Source organism: Meles meles, chromosome X, assembly GCF_922984935.1.
Source record: "Meles meles chromosome X, mMelMel3.1 paternal haplotype, whole genome shotgun sequence".
Lineage (NCBI taxonomy): Eukaryota > Metazoa > Chordata > Mammalia > Carnivora > Mustelidae > Meles > Meles meles.
The window spans coordinates 119,882,785-119,902,684 of record NC_060087.1 but is presented as its reverse complement, the minus strand read 5'-3'; the positions used below and the strand labels follow the sequence as shown (position 1 = coordinate 119,902,684).

General features: G+C 45.1%; 1 protein-coding gene across 5 annotated transcripts in view; it reads left to right on the top strand.

Moving 5' to 3' along the window:
* The first annotated feature begins 3,614 nt into the window (after nucleotides 1–3,614).
* Nucleotides 3,615–19,900, top strand: part of ATP11C (ATPase phospholipid transporting 11C) — a 184,388-nt gene continuing 168,102 nt past the window's right edge. For 4 of the 5 annotated variants that reach the window (XM_045995009.1, XM_045995007.1, XM_045995010.1 and 1 more), the window contains exon 1: nucleotides 3,616–4,610. In XM_045995009.1, the coding sequence (XP_045850965.1) occupies nucleotides 4,584–4,610 (27 nt within the window). In that variant the 5' untranslated portion in view covers nucleotides 3,616–4,583. Of the gene's footprint in view, nucleotides 4,611–19,900 lie in introns of all 5 variants that reach the window. The other variant, XM_045995008.1, reaches the window with a different exon arrangement.

Here is a 19,900-nt window from a genome sequence, read left to right as displayed (position 1 = left end):
CTACTGAGAAGTCACTAAGCGGGGGAGTGATTTGATCTGTCTTCCAAAGACTTCCTGGGGTTGCAGTGTGCAGAATGGATTGGAGAGAGCCAATAATTAGGAAGATATGGATAAAATCAGTTTTAAGTAAGTGTTAGAGCCAGGCTTGGAAGAAAGAAAGAAATTTCAAATGGGCAAAAGGTAGTCTTATGAAGTACGTTTGAAAGCTCAGCAGACAGTTAATTTCTTCAACTTGCTGATGGCAGTGATTTAGATGCTGATATAACAGCTTCACTTTTTTCCCTTTTTTTCATTTCTTTAGTATTAGATGGAAAAAGTGGCTGCTTTTTGTTATTCCCCTTCCTGATGGGTCCTTGAATTGTTGATCAACTGACTGATCCCAGAAGCTGTTTGCTCCCCTCCTTCCCAACTGCGGGCAGCATCCTGTGGCCTCGCGATTGTTCTGCCCACTTGCCAAGGTGAGATTTCTGAGGGGTTGAGGTAGAAGGTGGGAAAGAGTAAGGGAAGCAATAGAGAAGGGCTGCTGCGGGGCTTGCACAGAAATGGGCCAGCAGAATTAAAATGGTGGAGGAAGAACACTTTCCCTTTTTCTGACAGTAAGCAGTATATGTAGTCAAGACCGCAACAAGGAAGGAAGACTGCTTCCTCAGAATTCCTGCCTGCAGGAGACTGGGGCTCCTGCCGCAGTCAGCGGATCCACAAGAGTTGGTGTTAGATACCACGGCTTCTGACAGTTTAGGCAAGAGGAAGTTAGTTTTTGCAGTTCTGTTTTATGCAGTTGGCCAAATGAAAAATGCTGGCTGATGGGTTTGCTTTTCATAGTCATTGACAACAGCTTTCTACAACACCTAGGTTTTCTTTGGAAACTGTGAAGAGGTACTGAAAAGAAGAAAAATAATTTCTTCCTGTCTTAAAGAAGCTCACAAAGGAAAGTAACTGTAAAGGGTGCTTATGGAGTAGTAACTTAAATTGCATGTTGGGTTTGGATATGGGAAAAATTACCTTATATCAATTTCGTGTTTTGCTGAGCACATTTTGATTTGTGTATTGCATTTTTTTAAATATTTTATTCATTTATTTGACAGAGAGAGAGAGATCACAAGTAGGCAGAGAGGCAGGCAGAGAGAGAGGAGGAAGCAGGCTCCCTGCGGAGCAGAGAGCCCGATGCGGGGCTCGATCCCAGGACCCTGAGATCATGACCTGAGCTGAAGGCAGCGGCTTAATCCACTGAGCCACCCAGGCGCCCTGTGTATTGCATTTTTATAGTCAAACTACTTAGTCTGGACCCATGAGTATAGGTGTTGTGATGAAATAATTAGGACATAGAGAGATCAAAATTATAATAACAAATGAAAATGTGATATATTGCTGTATCTTGGGGGAATCCTAAATACCTTGCTTTTAAGCTCGACAACATAGAACGGCATGTGACATAATACACAATGGTGTGTGAGAAAATAGTGTGAAGTAATTTCTAGTTCTTTAATTTTTTAAGTTATTTAAAAAAATTTTTTTTAAGTAATCTCTACACCCAGTGTTGGGAGGTGGTTCAAACTCATGCCCCGGAGATCAAGAATCACTTGCTCTATGGGCTAAGCCAGCCAAGCACCCCTAGGTCTCTAGTTTTTTCAAAAGTTGACCTGTTTGAGAAGACACCTGGCTGGCTCAGCCAGTAGAGCATGGGACTCTTGATCTCTGGAGCGTGAATCCGAACCCTCCCCGCCACAACACTGGGTGTAGAGATTTCTTAAAAAAGGGGAAAAAATTTTAAAGTTGATCTGCTTGAATCTGTAAGTACATTTTTTCCTTTTTTAAAAACAAAATTGTATATGGAAAAATATTACTTATTATTTACTAGTAAATGCATCTCCAACGTCTAAATTCATTTTCTATCACCGATTTTATTGATAAGTATGTATTTTATTGATAAGAATTCTAGACTTATTCCTAGAACAAATAATAATCACTGCTTCCACCTCCAAATTCCAGTATCTAGAACAGTGCCTGCCACATAGTAGGTGTTCAACAAATAATTAGGGAATTAAATATTAGTTGCTGTGTTCAATAAAGTAAAGCCAGAAAATAAACCCTATTCGAAAATAAATCTTTGAAATAGTAGAGAACAAAACCTTAGATCCATTTTGCCAATAAAATAAAATACCCTACTATCTGATTAGTATATATCTAACCTAAAATCTTAAAAATCATTAGATACAGCCTCAAATGTGAACAAACAGAAGGAGCCATAATAGGGAAAGAATTGGGAAATGTTTCCAATCGCATTGCTCCTTGGCAATTAAGACAATTTGGTAACGTACCTTAAGACTCCTGTCTTGGCACTTGGTTGGGGATGGGCTACTCATTGCTCACAGAATCAAGTTCGAACTTCATAGGGTGTTTCTGAAGATCCTTTTGGGTTTTAATATTCTTTTGGGCCGCTCCACCCACACACCCTGGGCGTCCGCCAAGACCGTGTGTTCTTTTTCTTAACTTGCACTGCACGTTCTTACCGATTGCTCCCTCGGCCTGGACTTTGCCCACTGGGCTCCTTGGGTCCCACACCCTCTACAACCTTCCCACGTTGCAAGGTCGAGTTCGATCTCCAGAGCTTACAGGGAAGCTTCTCCAGCCCCTTTTCAAATGCAGTATGGCTCTGCTGATTTTCCCCCAACCCTTGGAGCCTCTACTCGCAGCCATTACTTTCAAACGTGGGTTTTTGCCTGTCGCTACCTCTCCCGTCCCCCATTGGATTGCAACCACCTTGTCGGGGAGGTCTTTTAAGAAGTCGCCGTGTCCAGCCCCTCGAACAGTGCCTGGTGCAAAGGAAATGCCCAGCAAAGTTCTGTTGAAATGAATGTAAGCCCCAGAGAGGAAAAGAAGCGCCTGTGCCCAGCAGCAAAGGCCCTTCACGACCCGAGGGGAGGCCTGTGGTGTAACTGGACCCTGTCCCCAGCTCGAAAGTGACAGGAGAATGTGGCGCGGCAGGAGGCTCGGGTACATGTCCACTCTCTCTCTCTACTTGTTTCGTCTTTACTCCCATAGAGGAATCTGAAAGTTCTTCTCCGGCAGCCTCCGGGCAAGCCGGCGGGGCGGCGCAAACCGGCTGAGGTGGGGGTTGGGATGCCCGGTCTCCTGGCAAATTCTAGATTCGGGTTTTATATTTAATTTTTGAAGTTTCACAAATTCCAGCTCTAAACTAGGAGCTGAGCGTGGAGAGGGTTTCCTGGAGCATACATGTCGAGACCCAGGGAAGGCTGCCGGCATTCAGGGCTTTGCCTCATTTATTCTCCTCACAGGTCTCACCGCGGGACTTTACCGAACACTCCGGGCCACCACATCCAGCCGGTGCCGAGAATCGCCATTCCGCCCAGCGGTCTCAGCCGCTTCCTCAGGGCAAACCCCGTCCGGGCGAGTGGGGGAGCTCCCAGCCCGCAGTACGAGGCGGAACGGGGGCACGGTTGGACTACAACTCCCAGGATGCTCTGGGAGGTGCGCGGAGGAGGGGGCCAGGGGGAGGGGTTTGGGGTGTGGGGGGGCGGCAGGGAAATCCCGCCCCGCTGCGCAGCAGCAGCGACACAAAGCCTGACTTTACAACCTCGTAGAGAAAGTGGAAGTAAGACGGCTTAGGTGGGGAGGCAGGACTAGAGGAGGAACTAGAGGGAGGGAAAGCCGCGTAGGTGGGCGCGGAGCGAAGCGAGGGCAGTGGGAGACCCGCGCCTTTGCAGATGAGGAGGGGGCGGCTTTCATAATTAGTCCCCCCGCTCCGCCCCGCCCGCGCTGGGGTCTCCACAGTGCCCTACCTGTCCCCACTCCTCCTCGCCGCGGAGCGGGGAGCCGGGCTGCTTCGCGTGCTCGGGGCGGGCCGGCGGACTGCACCGTGGTTCCCCAGCCCGGGTGCGGGACGAAAGCGCGGGGCGGAGCGGCCGCCGCGGACCCAGAAAGGGCTGCGAGCGAAGCGGTGCCGCGGGCGAGTTAGGGCCGGGGCAAGGGAGTAGTGTGGGGCTGAGGCGCGGTGAGGTGCGGGGTGCCCCGGGAGGGTCCCCCGTGCCCCAAGTGGGGCGGAAGCACGCGGGCTAGCTGCCGAGGCCGGCGGGGAGGGAGGGCGGGCGGTGGCGCTGCGCCGGGGAAGAGTGCAGACAGCGGGGTGTCGAGCCCGGCGCAGGCGGAGAGATTGGGGCGCCCCCCTCCCCGCGGGTGGAGCCTAGTGCTCCTCCGCCTTCCCTCCCCCGCGCGCCAGGCTCGCCTTCTCGGCGGGCTGCGGCGGGAGCGGCGGGGCGGCGGTGCTGGGGCCAGACCAGGGGGAGCGGCGGGGCCGCCGCCCCCGGGACGGGCGGGCCGGGGGCGGGCTGTGAGTGAGGCGGGGCGGCGGGGCGGGTGGGGGGGGGGGTTGCCGCGGGCGCGAGGGCGCGGGCGGCTGGGGGGGCGGGGGAAGCGCGGAGAGCCTAGGAGGGCAGGCAGTGGCGGGGCTGCCCGCCTCGCCGACAGCTTCACGCCGCCGGCCCACGCCGCAGTGTGTTTTGTGGACGGCACCTTCCCAGACCGCCCAGTAGAGCCCAGCTCGGCGCCCGGCAGCCTTCGTCGCGATGTTCCGCCGGAGCTTTAATCGTTTTGTAAGTACACTCGCTGCGGCTCCACGCGTGCGGTTTGCTTGCTCGCCAGCCCTTCGCTGGGTCCCCCGGAGCAGTCTTCTAAAGGGATCGTTGCATCCCCGGGAGCCACCACCACCACCCTGTTTTAGGTTTTTTCACTGGACCACGTTGCCCGGGCGGCCGGGGTGGGGTGGCAGGTAGGGCTCCCAGGGTTCCCCCTCCCCCCGGACAATTTAACCAGAGCTTCCCGGGGTGTTGAAAACTCTGTCTCCGACGGGGGACCGCCCTCCACCGAGATGGTGGTGGGATTCGTGGGGGGACCGGTCCAGGGGCCCCTCGGTTTCCCAATTAGCCGAAGATGGCGTTTTATTACCAGGGAGGTTGCTTTCTTTTGTCTCCTCTGCCATGAGCACATGGAGGTAAACCTAGACCTGTCACCGTGTCCCAAAAAAAGACCTGGGGAGTGAGGGAGCTGGAGGCGAGGGCAGGACTCGGCGTTGCCCGGGGATCGGCCGGCCGGGGGTCTGCTGACCAGAGGCCGAGCAAACTTTGGAGACCCCGCCTAAGAAGCTCACCTTTAGGGTATAATAAAAGCGAAGGCAGTTGTCAGGGTGGGCTGGGTGAATGTGGAGACCGCGAGGAGGCTGCACCGCGGCGTTTGAAACCTCACCGAGCACCGAACGCTCGGTACATCGAGCCCGTTGAGAAAAGGCAGGCTCCGGCTGGATTTCTAGGTCCACGTTTACCCGCTTGCAAATCCCCAGAAAAAGGGAACTGCATTTCCGTGGGAGTTTGGCATTAGGGAAAAGCGATTTCTAGCTACTGACTTTTTTGAGTAACCTGTTTACTCCTAGAGAGTACATTAAGAATGGAGCAAAGCCGGGACCATTTACTTGAATGCTGCTATTTGTAGCAACTTCCTTAATTGCAAGATGAGGTGGCGGGAATAGGATTTTATTTCTGCCAGTGATGTGAAGGAAAGGGCTCATCTGTAAATTTTGATTTTTTAGTCTTTCAGAAAAATGGTTCAGTGCTGTGCGCTCTCACCCACCCGCATTAAAATATGTGTTTGAGAACTAGTCAATTTCGCCCTTTTCGTGTGATTATTCCTTATCAAAGCATTGCTGACATTTTTCAGGCATCGGATAAATTTGCTCTCATTTTCTTCTGCATTTGAAACTTTCACAAATGAACCCTGGCTAAAAGAAATCATTGTACATCCCTTTTGAGGGTATTATCACAGTAGCGCTGTGTTAATGTTTTTCTAAATGTTTACCTCACCCAGAAACCTGTCTTATGAAATTGGAGATTACATGTGGCACAGAGCAAAAGAGGTTGTACATATCAAGAATCTTGAAATCTGTAAGAATTGACCTGTGCTGGATGCTTTGCCAAAGCAAGTATCTAAAATTGGTTTCTCGCATTTAGCCTGAGAAGGTAAAAAAGCATTGTACTTCATAGTTCCGTTTCACATAGATTCTTGTGATCTTGGAGTGTTGTTTGGGGCTGACAAAAAGGGAAAGGTGACAAATAGAGCTAATCGTAATAATTGGAGAAGGATAATCTTTTCCCAGGACACCCAAATCGTCGAAAACAACTGGACTCTGGTTCATAATGAATTCCTTATCTTAAAATTGAGATGCTGACATCCCCAGTTCTTTTTTTAAGGGTTTGAGCATTTGAGAGCATACTACCCCAGTGTTGGTCTCAAAGCCCCCTGGGCTTTTCTTTCCCTGAGAGTGATCTGCATCGTGTGGGAGTCTGGTCATTAAGCTGGGCTGGCCCGGGAGGCGAGGGCATGCAGTAGAATTTGCAGCAGTTGCGAGGAGCCGGCCTGCAGGTTTGAGGCTAGTACTTTGCATCCCCGACCAAGATCTCTGCAGAGAATCACTTATGCTCACACTGAAATGAGCTTTGACCTCATTGTTCGCCTGAAATACCCGACTGCTCACATTTTCCTGCGCAACCATGACTATGGTAAGTCTTGGGAAGCTGGAAGGTTCTCAGGAGTTGTATCTGAGCTGCAGGCCTAGGGCAAGGAATTAATCTGCAAGCCATTGGACTGGATTTGAAATATGCTATTGAATACTTGCTAAAGAATGACTTTGGAATTGGGGAAGGGGGCAAATTTTATCTCCCCTAGATCAGTAAGTCTGTGCTAGCCTAAGCTTTTGCCTGGTAGAGATTATTTGGCGAGCACTCCCATTTAAACCACTAGAAGGCTACAATTCGAGATTCAGGTTGGACTTTGAGACTTGCACAGCAATATGGATATGGTCTAGGTTGTGTGCTGTCTTATGATGGCTTTCATATTTCAGAAGTGGGGCTGTGGATTTGTTTCAAAATTAAGCAGTTTTCTGTGTGTTACCTGTACGTGTCTAAAATTGACTTTGAACATGACAAATTACAGTTGTGTTGATTGTAGTTGTTGGTCACTGAAAACTAGATACATGTTGCCATAGGGCTTTACATTTTAAACCTGAGGTGGGAAGTAAATATCTCTTGGGAGTTAGCGTCATCTTCTATGGCTCAGTGTTTGCTGAATCGTCTTAAAAATACCATTTATTTCCTCGGGTTCTCTAATTTCAAGCTAAAAGAAATAGCACTTCATTGTATTTCTTAAAGATACGGCCTTGACTTCATTGCCATTAATAATTGACTTTTTTTCCCCTGATGAATGATGATTTTCCTTGTGACAGTTTTGAGGTAGAAATTTGGTGGATTTGGTGTGGGATCTTAGGGTTTAGGCATGGAGGGGGTGTCTTAAAAGATTTAAGAGTTGGGTATTTGAGTATAATAAAGTGCCATCTGTTCCCAGTCAGTATCTCCATTTTCCATAAATATAATAAATAGCTTTGTCTCTACAATGTATTTCCTTTAAAGACATGTCTAATTGGAAGTCTGGACTAGTTGAGACTTAGGGGATCAGGGACTTTTATGTTATCCTTTTGCTCTTCATAAAATTCCTAGGATTACAGTAGCATTTTCACATGGGTTTAAAGGCTTAATGAAAGTTTAAATAACGAGAGTTAACCACCCCCATTTTTAAAAGATGTTATTTTTACATAATTTTCACACCCAACGTGGGGCTCCAACTCACAACTCCCAAGATCCACTGTCTCATGCACCACCAACTGAGCCAGCCAGGCGCCCCACCCCCAGACCTTTTTGACATTATTTCATGCTAAAGATTCAAAATAAGACATTCCTTGATAAAGTAGATTCAGGGGAGTTGGCCAAGTAGATACCGTCAATTTAGCTTATCAGAGTGATATTAAACAGCCATGGATTTCTAGGTCATTGATAAATGAAAGCTTAAATTGTGAGTGTGAAATACTGGAAAACATTTGTCTCTGATTCTAGAAGCTCTCAAACTGCTTTGGTTCCATGAAACATACAGCATATAGTAATATCACAGAAAATGTCGTCGGATCAAAGAAGCCCAGGACTGGAAAGCAATTAGACTGCATAAGGTGGAATGAAAATTCAGAATCAGACCAAAAATATTAAAAATAATGGTATCAGTAGCTAATTTATTACTTTGAGTCCAAGGCAAGGCCAGTCCAGTGAAGCAATATTGGAGGCAGTAAATAAAATAATTCCAGAATTGCTGTTTCGTTTCCTTCCTTCCTTCCTTTCTTTTTCTTTTTTTTTTTTCTTTTTGGAGGAAGAAGGTTCTGGGTTTCCTCCTTCGGTTATCAAGGTAATTAAGCTTTTGTCGTCATCCTTCCCCGTCTCCCCCCCCCCCCCGCCCCCCTTTCATTTTACTGAAACCCTTGGCCTGACATTGCTGAGCCTGGAAAAAAAAAATTTTTTTTTTGAGCCTGGAAAATACTGATGAGTTCATTTTATTATGTTTAGACATTTATTCGGGTGTGTGTATTGCAGTATTTTTACATGCACACAAACCTTACAAGTATACACACACACCCACACATTTGATCTCTGTCCCTGTTTCTGGCACAGAGCTCCTAAAATCTTAGGAATTTCCTGTGATAAAAGCAATAAAAGTCTTTTGTTATGTTAATGAAGTGACTTTTGCACTGCCCCTCTGGTTGGGGGGACCGGTTGCCTGGGAATCCAACCTTGTGATCAGAGGGTTGGAACTTTGAGGCCCACCCTCTCCAGGAGGGTAGAGGGCCTGAAGATTGAGTTCTATCACCATTGGCCAATGAGTTAATCAGTCGTACCGCTACCGAAGCCTCCGTAAAAACCCAAAAGGACAGGGTTTGGTAGACCTTCCAGGTTGGTGAACATGTGGAAATTTGGGGAGAGTGGTGCACCTGGAGAGGACACGGACGCTCCGGGCCCTTACCCCAGACCATGCCCTGTGCTGCTCTTCCATCCAGCTGTTTCTGTGTTAAATCCTTTTATGGTGCACCAGTAAGCTAGGAAAATGTTTCTCTGAGTCCTGTGAGTGGTTCTAGCAAATTAATAGAAGCTGAGGAGGAAGCTGTGGACTTGGGTCTGGAGGCTGAAACTCAAGGTGGGGGTCTTTGGAGCCTCCAGTTGGCAGTCGTGTAGTCAGAAGTACAGGTGGTCATGAGGACCTGGGACTGGCGTCTGAAGTACAGGGAAGTGTGGGCAGTCTTGTAGGACTGAGCCCTTAACTGGAGCGATCTGATGCTGTCTGGGTACTTTTCAGAACTGAGTTGCATTATAAGACACCATAGCTGGTGTCTGGTCTGAGAATTGCTTGTCAGAGTGGAGGGGACGCCCCCCTGCCCACACACATATTGGAATTGAGTGATCAGACCTAAACGTTGGGGTATACCATATAATGATTATCAGTTTTCTAAATACTAGAATAAATACATCTGATGCTTAAACTCTGCTGACCATAGTATAATCTTTATTAGATGATTTATGTTATTTTATGATCTGGCAGAGCATTATTTCATTCAGCAAATATTCACGGAGCACCTACTGTGTATAGGGCACCATGGTAGGCCCTGTGGACACATGGGTGAGCAAGTCAAAGTCCCTGTCTTCAGAATCTTTAATCATCATTACATGCATGACTGTAGGTACAGAGGACATGGTAACTACCCTATGTCTAATACATTTATAATGTACCATGAAGCTTGATTTTCATGAAGAAGTTACTGTTGTATGCTTACTTACCTTTTTTTCCCTCTACCGAAAATGGTGTACAATCTCAGTTATATCGGGGTTGTTTGGATTGCAGATTAAAAAGGAATTTGTTGCATTTGACCCTTCGATATGACCGATGCATGTCAAACTGCTCCTTTGCAAATAGATGCTAGTCTGATTCTGTGTAAGGTAGGAAACCTATTTTGGGAAAAGTCACTATTACTCGAAATAAATACTATTTATTCACTTACTATTAAATTATATATTAAAAAGCCTGAAAACAAATTCTGTCCTTTTTTCTTGATTTTTTTTCTTATTGATTAAGCAACATAAAATTCTGGAAGTCTTCTAAATACCTTCTGTAAAGGTTTACCATTTGCTCCTGTTTATGACTAACGGCTCATAATTCAACCCTCTATTATGGGCAGTTTTGAGTGCCCACAAATCAGGTAGTTTCCAGTGCTCTTTTTTTTTTTTTAGATTTTATTTATTTGAAAGACAGAAATTACAAGTAGGCGGAGAGGCAGGCAGAGAGAGAGAGGAGGAAGCAGGCTCCCTGCTGAGCAGAGAGCCCAATGCGGGGCTGGATCCCAGGACCCTGGGATCATGACCTGAGCCGAAGGCAGAGGCTTTAAACCACTGAGCCACCCAGGTGCCCCAGTTTCCAGTGCTCTTAATGAACTTGTAGCAAAGGTGAGATTTGGGCAGGTGAAGCAGCTATTTTCATACTGATGCAGCTCTCGGAATGAGCTCGTTTTCTTCTTCTCCTGGTTAACCACCAGCTGGGCAATGGGTTCAGCTTCCCTGAGTCTGGATGATATGCAAAGAACTAGCCCATGAGTGAATTCATTTACTGGTTGATGGGAAACATCATCAAGGCTGATTGCTTGTCTAACATGGTTGATCACTTCTCCCCAAAGAGGGTGAAAGCCTGGGACACAAAATAAAAATACTGTTTTTGGGGGCTTTTTTTCCCCCCATCAAGGAGTTGGAGTTTCTTGTACATCTGTAGTGTTTTATACGGATTAATTAATCTTTTGCATCTGGACTCTGAGATTGAGACTTACCTGATGGGGTGGAGGGAGTTTCTGGGCTTCCGTAAGTGAGTTAGGTGCCGTTCTCAAGTTCGTTTCTGTTCACTTCACACTTAACCTTCTTGGCTTGGTTCAAGGGTGGATCAGTGGTGATTGTAAAACAAACATTAGCATGACTGCAGCGTATGTTAACACTACTGCAGTTTAATGATGGATCAGCACTCAGCACTGCAGATATGGGTGTGGGTTGCCCTATGCCAGCACACTGGCAGACAGCCCCTCGATTCTGCAGTGTATGGATGGATTGCTGGTTTGGCTGACTTCTTGATTATCTGGCTTATAGATAATGTTGGACTGTGGATATCCAGATTTGGGAGGTTAATCTGTATTTGTGAAGTACAGATTGCCATCAATTTTTTTTGCCCCATATATATTTAATAGAATATAGGAGGATTAGTGAGGCCTATCCTGTTCAAGCATATTTGTTTTTTTAGCCTCCTTCATTATATATTAAAGTATTACGGTGGCTGTGTTTTTCTAGTCTCTTCTTTGCCTAGGTATTACTGGAAAAATCAGAGTCTTCTTGATAATGATCTTGCAGCTAGTGTAGATTCAAGTAAACAGCAGATGCTCAATAAATACTTCCGGTATTGTTTCGAACTGAATTGTTAACCCAGTCTGAATCTGTAGTCTCAGGTGAAAATGATTAGAAAAAGTTAATATTTTTCATGCCCACTTAAAAAGTAATCAGGCAAACTTTAGCATTTCTATGAGGCTGTTTTCTGAATTCCAAAGATTATCTTTAGCACCCTCCCCTTCCTTGGCCATACATAAAAAGCTGTAATTAATGTACTGCCCTCAACTTCTAAAATTATAAGCAAATTTATATTCTTTTTGTTAAATGCTGTTCATAAGCTTATATTTTCTGTCGTCACCAGCACATCAAGTCTTTTCTGAAAAACAAAACTGCAGTGTTAACTCTTCAAGAGCTGTATATCTTTCGACTTCCCTTGGTAAGTGTGCATTACTTTAATTCAGGATATCACTTAGTATTTGGTGCTGGGAATGTAAAATACTTTTCCCGTTTGCACCTCATTGCCATCGCTTGGTTGGGTATCTGTAGTGAGAAGACAGCAGACCCAAGGAACTGTGGAGTTTAAGGGATTTGGAAGCAGTTTTGTTGTGAAAAGAGACTCAGCCTCGTTAAAAGCGTTGGTGCAAGTTCTAGTTCTGCCATTTACTGCCCAGCTTGGGAAATCAACATCAGTGCGTTGATCAAAATGTCGTCTTTGGACTCCTTGCACAGGAATCATCTGGGTTGCTTTTGTAAACAGAGTCCTAGGACTCAAGCCTCCTGAATCCGAGTCTCAGGTGATAGGTCTCTGATAACTGCATTTTTAGCAAGCATTCCAGATGGTTCTGAAATTCACTAAGATTTCAGAACACCCATGATGTAAACATTGAAATATTTATTTTCTGTGTACACGCTCTGTTCCCCTGTCTCAACTTCACTTTTCCTCATCTACAGAATGAACGTAGGTAATACTTCACGAGGCTGTCGGGACAATGTTTGGTAGAGTTCTCCCCGCTATCCCACTTGGGTCAGACGTTCCCCAGCCACTCTCAGGTTTCATGACTTCTTGGCAGAACTCATAGGACTTCGCATATAGTTCTGCTCCCAGCTGTGATTTATTAGAGCAAAAGGATACAAAGCAAAATCAGCAGAAGGAAAAGGCACAGGGGGCCAAGTCTGGAGGAAACCAGGTGTAGCTTCCATGGTCCTCTCCCACCAGTGTCACACAGGTTGTGCTTAGTTCCTCCAGCAACGAGTTGTGATAACTTGTATAATGTGTTGTCTACCAAGGAGGCTCATTAGAGACTCCGTGCCCAGAGTTTTTACTGGGACCGGGTCATGTCTCCCCCGCCCCCCGGCCTGGTATGTGCCAAAATTCCAGACTCCCAGAAGGAAGACAAGATTTAGCATAAATCAAGAATTTAGGCACAGCTGCTCCTCTTAACCATTTTGGGTGGTGGGAACCTTCCCAAGAGCCAGATCTGCAGCTGGACACCAGCTTTGTAAGCGGGCCTTTTTTTAAAGAATAGCAGTCCCAGGCCTGCTCTGTTAACTCTTTCCTACACGGTACTGTTACGAGATACTGGTATTTGTCAGTGGAGGGAAATGACTTGCCCATGGTCGTCCAGCTCAGCAGCAGCAGAGTTGAGGCTGAGACTCACAGCAACCATCACCGCCTTTTGTTTGCTGCACGCAGCCATGCTTCTGGATTATGGGTCATCCTGTTTCATATTGTTGAATGCATTCACTTTTTGTCACTTGCAGCAGAAGAGCAGCCTGCCGCTGGGAACTTGATGCCCCAGTGGGGGAGCCAGGAAGTATTGATGTTTCTGCCAGTTTAGCGTCAACACTTGCTGGTTTCCTCTCTGGAGCATCACCAAGTTCGTGGATTTTCATTTTTTCCTGACTTTCGGATTTCTGTTACGACCCCTTCCTCCTTGTTCCATTCATTTACCCATAGTCCCAACACTCATTTGCATCATTACCTCATCGCATTCTATACATGGCTGGCTTGTTAGCTCATAGGCAGCTGATCCAAAAATTTGGGGGTGGGAGGTCACCCAGTTCCAAAGTGCAGACATTACTGAAGAGTATTTAGTGTAGAAAAAACAAAGAATAAAATTCTTGGATTAACAAATGAATTTTATGGCAATATTTATAAATATTGTTTGCATCCAGGAGAGTTGTACAGTCATGAAAAACGGGGATATCTCTGCTTATTCTTAAGTTTCAGCCCTTTTTTTTGCTGTTATCAAAAAGGAAAATTAATAATTGTTCTATGATTTAGGCAAGGAATGAATCAGGAACTGGTACTGAAGGATGTAGTAATCCTCCAGATCAACAGGGAGCAGAAGCCAGGAGCGAACTGTCACAAATAAGGAACAGCTGGGTAGAGCAGATTATGTAAGCTACACCTGTTGTGTAAGCAGTGGGGATGTCCTTTAAGCTTCACGGTTAATGTAGTTTGCAATAATATGGATTAAGGGATCTATAGTATAGTGCACAGTTAACTTTGGCTTCTTTTCTGAAAACATTCGTGTGAATCACGGGCTTCCTTGGTACACTGTTGCCTTCCTTGTGCTGTAGAAGTACGTAAGGCACAGCCCTGGTCTGCAGAACTTGGAGTCTTTTAGAGATGGAAGATCACATACAAGACCAGCCTCCTTATGAGGCATTTGGTCATCAGTCCTTGCTGCTATCCTTTTATTTTATTATTTTATTTTTTAAAAAGATTTTATTTATTTGACAGAGATCACAAGTAGGCAGAGAGGCAGGCAGAGAAAGACGGAGAAGCAGGCTCCCCGCTGAGCAGAGAGCCCGATGTGGGGCTCGATCCCAGGACCCTGAGACCATGACCTGAGCCGAAGGCAGAGGCTTAACCCACTGAGCCACTCAGGTTCCCCCCCTATCCTTTTATAGAGGCACACACAGTAAGTGCAGCTCACTTTCAGAAGGGGGCGCTGAATCTCACTCTGCCAGGGCAGGGGCGGTGGGGGGGGCGTGGATTGGTGGAGGAGGTAGCCTATGAACTGGGTGGTAAGGGACCCAAAGTATTGAAGTTCATGGAATTTTAGGGCCAGGCAACCTCATTACAGGGAAGAATCAATTACCGGAGAATTTGGACCAAGTCATTGCTTATGGGACTTAGAGCAGCAGAACCTGTCAACTTAGAGGGCACGGGTTCCACCTCCAGCTGCTGGAGAAAGACCACAACCTTGGTCTTCAGTGCCTTATGTTTGCTGTGGTGAAATTTAAACTTGAAAAGAGGGAAAACTAAAAATGGATTTCAGGCAGCGTTCAGTCTTCAAAACAATAGCGACAAGAATTTCCCTGTGGACTGTTTTCTGAAATCCATGACTCCAGTGATGGTGGTTATCAGTCTTCTGATTTGGGGCAGGAGCAGTAAGATAGGAGCCAGGATGGAAGCAGCTGGGGTAATGTTTCAAGACACTGCTTAATGTAATTCATGGTTATTTGTCCTGCTTATCTAATGAGTGCTTACTTTAACATTGTGGTAGAGGTTATTATCTCGAGTAGTGATGGTCATTTATAGGCATACCTCTTTATTGTGCTTTGTTTTACTGTGCTTTGTAGATACCGTGTGTTTTTGCAAATCAAAGGTTTATGGCAACCCTGTGTTGAGCATGCCTGTTAGCACCACTTTTCTAACAGCGCTTGCTCATTTTGTGTGTCTCGTCACATTTTGGTAATTCCCACAGTATTTCAGACATTTTCGTCAATATTATTTGTTGTGGTCTGTGAAGTGATTGTGACTGGCTGAAAGCTCAGGTGATGGTTAGAATATATGTTTAGCAATGAAGTTTTTAGCAATAAAATTTTAAAATTAAGGTATGTACATTGTTAATGCTATTGTACACTTAATAGACCCCAGCATATTGTGAACATATTTTTTTAAAAAGATTTTATTTACTGACAGACAAAGATCACAAGTAGGCAGACAGGCAGGCGGGGCGGGGCGGGGGGGAAGCAGTCTCCCTGCTGAGCAGAGAGCCCAATGCGGGGCTCGATCCCAGGACCCTGAGACCATGACCTGAGTGGAAGGCAGAGGCTTTAACCCACTGAACCACCCAGGCACCCCAAACATAATTTTTTAAAAAGATTTTAAGTCCTCTCTACACCCAAGGTGAGCACGCTCAAACTCATAACCCCGAGATAAGCCTGCCCAGCACCCCAGTAAACATAACTTTTACATGCACTGGGAAACCAGAAAATTAATGTGACTCACTTTATTGTGGTATTTGCTTTATTGTTGTGGTCTGGAACTGACCCTGCAGTCTCTCCAAGGCATGACTGGATTTTAAAAAGATAGGGATCAGGCCTTGGTCCTTACAGTAACCTGTTGCACTACCGCTAGACAACATGGGTCTTCAGTAGACATTCACACTTGACCATGTCAGTGTGTGTTACTGGAACACGAATTGCATCTTACTCCCTCAACCAGTGTGTCTCCACACGGTGTTGACGCACTTTTCTTTTTCTCATCACGACTGCCAGCTCTCTTCCAAATGATCAACATCTCTTTCACATTTGTTCCTCCTTCGGTCTTCCTCTTTCAGTAAATGACATCATCTCTGACCCACTTGTTCGAGCTAGAAACCTAGCAGTCATCCTTAATACCGCCTTTGCCTTCATCTCCCTCACAGCACATCTAGTAGGTTTGGTTTCTGAAAGAGCTCTCAAAGCCGTCCGCTTCTCTGCATGTCCACCTCGACCGCCGTCCAAGTTTAGACAGCCACTGTCACTTACCCCGGCTATTGGCAATGCACGATCTCATCCACTCTTGCGCTCTCCAGGGTATCCGCCACACAGCACCAGAAAGATCTTGTACAAATGCGTATCTGAAAGCCCTCAGTGACTTTCCTCTGCTCCCTGGATAAAAACCTGACCAGTATAAGCTTGTACTCTTTTTCACTGTTTTTTTTGTTGTTGTTCACTTTTTAAAATGGAGATATAATTCACATAGCAAACAATTCACCATTTTATCTTTTTTTAAAGATTTTATTTATTTGAGAGAGAGGGAGAGCACAAGCTGCGGGTAGGGGCAGGGGAAGGGGGAGAAGCAGACTCCCTGCTGAGCAGGGAGCCTGACACGGGGCCCCATCCCAGGACCCCGAGATCATGACCTGGGCCTAAGGCAGACGCTTAACTGACTGAGCCACCCAGGTACCCCAACAATTCACTCTTTTAAAGTATATGCCTTGGTTTTTTTTTTTAAGTTTTTGTTTAAATTCGTTATAATGTTAGGGTTTTTTAAAATTTTTAATTAAAAATTTTTTTTAATTTTTAATTTTTTTTTTAATATTTATTTGACAGGAATCACAACTAGGCAGAGAGGCAGGCAGATAGAGAGGAGGAAGCAGGCTCCCTGCAGAGCAGAGAGCCCAATGCGGGGCTCGATCCCAGGACCCTGGGACCATGACCCGAGCCGAAGGCAGAGGCTTTAACCCACTGAGCCACCCAGGTGACCCTTAATTTTTCATTTTTAATTAAATTTTTAAATTTAAAATTTTTTTAAATTTAAATTTTTAAAATTTAAAATTTTTTTGTTTGTTTAAGATTTTTATTTATTTATTTGACAGAGAGAGATCATAAGTAGGCAGAGAGGCAGGCAGAGAGAGTGAGAGGGAAGCAGGCTCCCCGCTGAGCAGAAAGCCCGATGTGGGACTCGATCCCAGGACGCCGAGACCACGACCTGAGCCGAAGGCAGCGGCCCAAACCACTGAACCACCCAGGCGCCCAAAAAATTCCAGTTATAATGTTAGTTTCAGGTATGGAATTTAGTGATTCATCATTAAGTAGATTTTAGCATATTAACTGTTTTGTGTAACCATTACTATAGTCTAATTCGGGAACATTTTCATCACCCCAAAAAGAAAACACATACCTATTAGCTGTTAGTACCAATCCCTCCCTCGAGGCCCTGGCAAACACCCATTTACTTAATCATCACTGTGGATTTGCCTGTTCTGGACATGTCGTGTAAATGGACTCCTACAATATTTGGTCTTTGGTAATTGACTTCTTTCATTTAGTAGGATGTTCTCAAGGTTTTTTTTTTTTTTAAGACTATTTATTTATTTGACAGAGAGAGAGAGATCACAAGTAGGCAGAGAGGCAGGCAGAGAGAGAGGGGGAAGCAGGCTCCCTGCTGAGCAGAGAACCCGATGTGGGGCTCGATCCCAGGACCCTGGGATCACGACCTGAACCAAAGGCAGAGGCTTTAACTCACTGAGCCACCCAGGTGCCCCTCTCAAAGTTTTTTTTTGTTTGTTTGTTTTTTGTTTTTTAGATTTTATTTATTTGACAGAGAGCGCAAGTAGGCAGAGAGGTAGAGAGAGAGGGAAGCAGGTTTGCCACTGAGCAGAGAGCCCGATGCGGGGCTCGATTCCAGGACCCTGAGATCATGACCTGAACCAAAGGCAGAGGCTTAACCCACTGAGCCGCCCAGGCGCCCCTCATGGTTTTTTAATCCATGTTGTAGCATGTATCAGTACTTCATCCCTTTCTGTGGCTCAGTAATCCACTGAATGGATATACCATATTTTGTTGATCCATTGATCAGGTGGTGGGTGTTTGGATTATTTATACTTTATGGCCAATATGAATAATGCTGCTCTTTTGAACATTTTTGTACATGTTTTTGTGTGGGCACATGTTTTCAGTTCTCTTGGGTATATACCTAGGAATGGGATTGCTAGATTATATGGTAATTCTTTGTTTAACTTTTTGAGGAACTGCTGAACTTTCCCACAGCTCTTCCCCACTTCTTATTTTTTTAAGAGAAAAAAACTTGGGGGGCGGTGCCTGGGTGGTGCTGTCAGTTAAGCATCTGGCTCTTGGTGTCCACTCGAGTCATGATCTCAGGGTCATGAGATGAAGCCCTGCATGGGGCTCCATGCTAAGTTTGGAGTCTGCTTAAGACCCTCTCTCTATCTCTTTCTAACCCCTCGCCCCCTCCAGAATAGGAAAATAAATCTTTTAAAAAGTTTTAAAAAATTTTAATATTGCGGTAAAAAGCACATAACATAAACGTGACCATCCTAAACTTTTTTAAGTGTATAATTCAGTAGTGTTAAGTGTAATCACGTTCTTGTGCAACAGATACACAGAAGTTTTTCATCTTGCGAAACTGAAATTTTTACCCATTAAACAACAGCCCCTCATTTGCCTCACCCCTCCTCCCCATAAGCCCCTGGTGACTAGCATTCTAATTTCTATTTTATGAATTTAACTACTTTAGATACCTTGTATGAATGGAGTCATACTGTATTTTTCTTTTTGTGACTGACTTTTTTCACTGAGTGTAATGTCCTCAAGGTTCATCCATGTGGTAGCATGTGACAGGACTTTTTTTTTTTTAAGATTTTATTTATTTATTTGATAGATCACAAGTAGACAGGCAGGCAGAGAGAGAGAGGAGGAGGGAGGCTTCCCGCGGAGCAAAGAGCTTGATGTGGGGCTCGATCCCGGCACCCTGGGATCAAATTGCTCGATGTGGGGCTCGGTCCCAGCACCCTGGGATCATGACCTGAGCTGAAGGTAGAGGCTTTAACCCACTGAGCCACCCAGGCACCCTGACTTTCTTCTTTTCTAAGTCTTTATGTATATACTGCATTTGTTTATCCATCCATTCATTGATGGATGTTTGGGTTGTTTCCACCTCTTGACTATCGTGAATAATGCTGCTGTTAACAGAGGTGCGGAAATACCTCCTCGGGATAATGATTTTAATTCTTTGGGCTATATACCCAGAAGTAGAATTGCTAGATTGTATGGTAGTTGTACGTTTAATTTTTTGAGGCACCTTTGAAGTTTTCCACAGTAGCCAAACCATTTTACGTTCCATCACCATCGCAGAAGGGTTCCAACTTTTCCATCCTAGCCAATGCTTTTTTTTGGATAGGAGCCATTTTAATTCGTGTGTGGTGATACTTCATTGTGGTTTAGATTTGCGTTTCTCAGATGATTAGTGATGTTAAGCATCTTTTCACATGCTTTTGGCCATTTGATTATCGTTGAAGAAATGTGTATTCAAAGTGGTTTCACAATTTTTTATCAAGGTATTTGGGGTTTTGTTCAGTTGTTGTGGTTCTTTATTCTAGATATTAACCCTTATATACTCTAGATATTAACTCTTTATCAAATATGTGATTTCCAGATAGGTTCTTTTATTCCATAGGTTGCCTTTTCACTTTGTTGATTGTTTTCTTTGATGCATAGAATTTTTTTAATTTGATGTCTCATTCGTCTTTTTGCTTTTGTTTCTTGGGCTGTTTAGTGATATATCTAAGAAATAATTACCAAATCCAGTGTGTCATGAAGCATTTCCCCTGTTTTCTTCTATGATGTTTATCCTTTTAGGTCTTACATTCAGGTCTTTAATCCATTTTGAATTGACTTTTGTATGTGGTATAAGAATCCAGCTTCATTCTTTTCCATGTGGATATCCAGTTTCCCAGTGCCATGTGCTGAAAAGATTGTTTTTTACTCGTTGAGAGGCCTCGGCATCCTTCTTGAAGATCTTTGACCATATACGTGAGGATTTATTTCTGGATTCTGTTTTATTCCATTGGTCTGTGTGCTTGTCT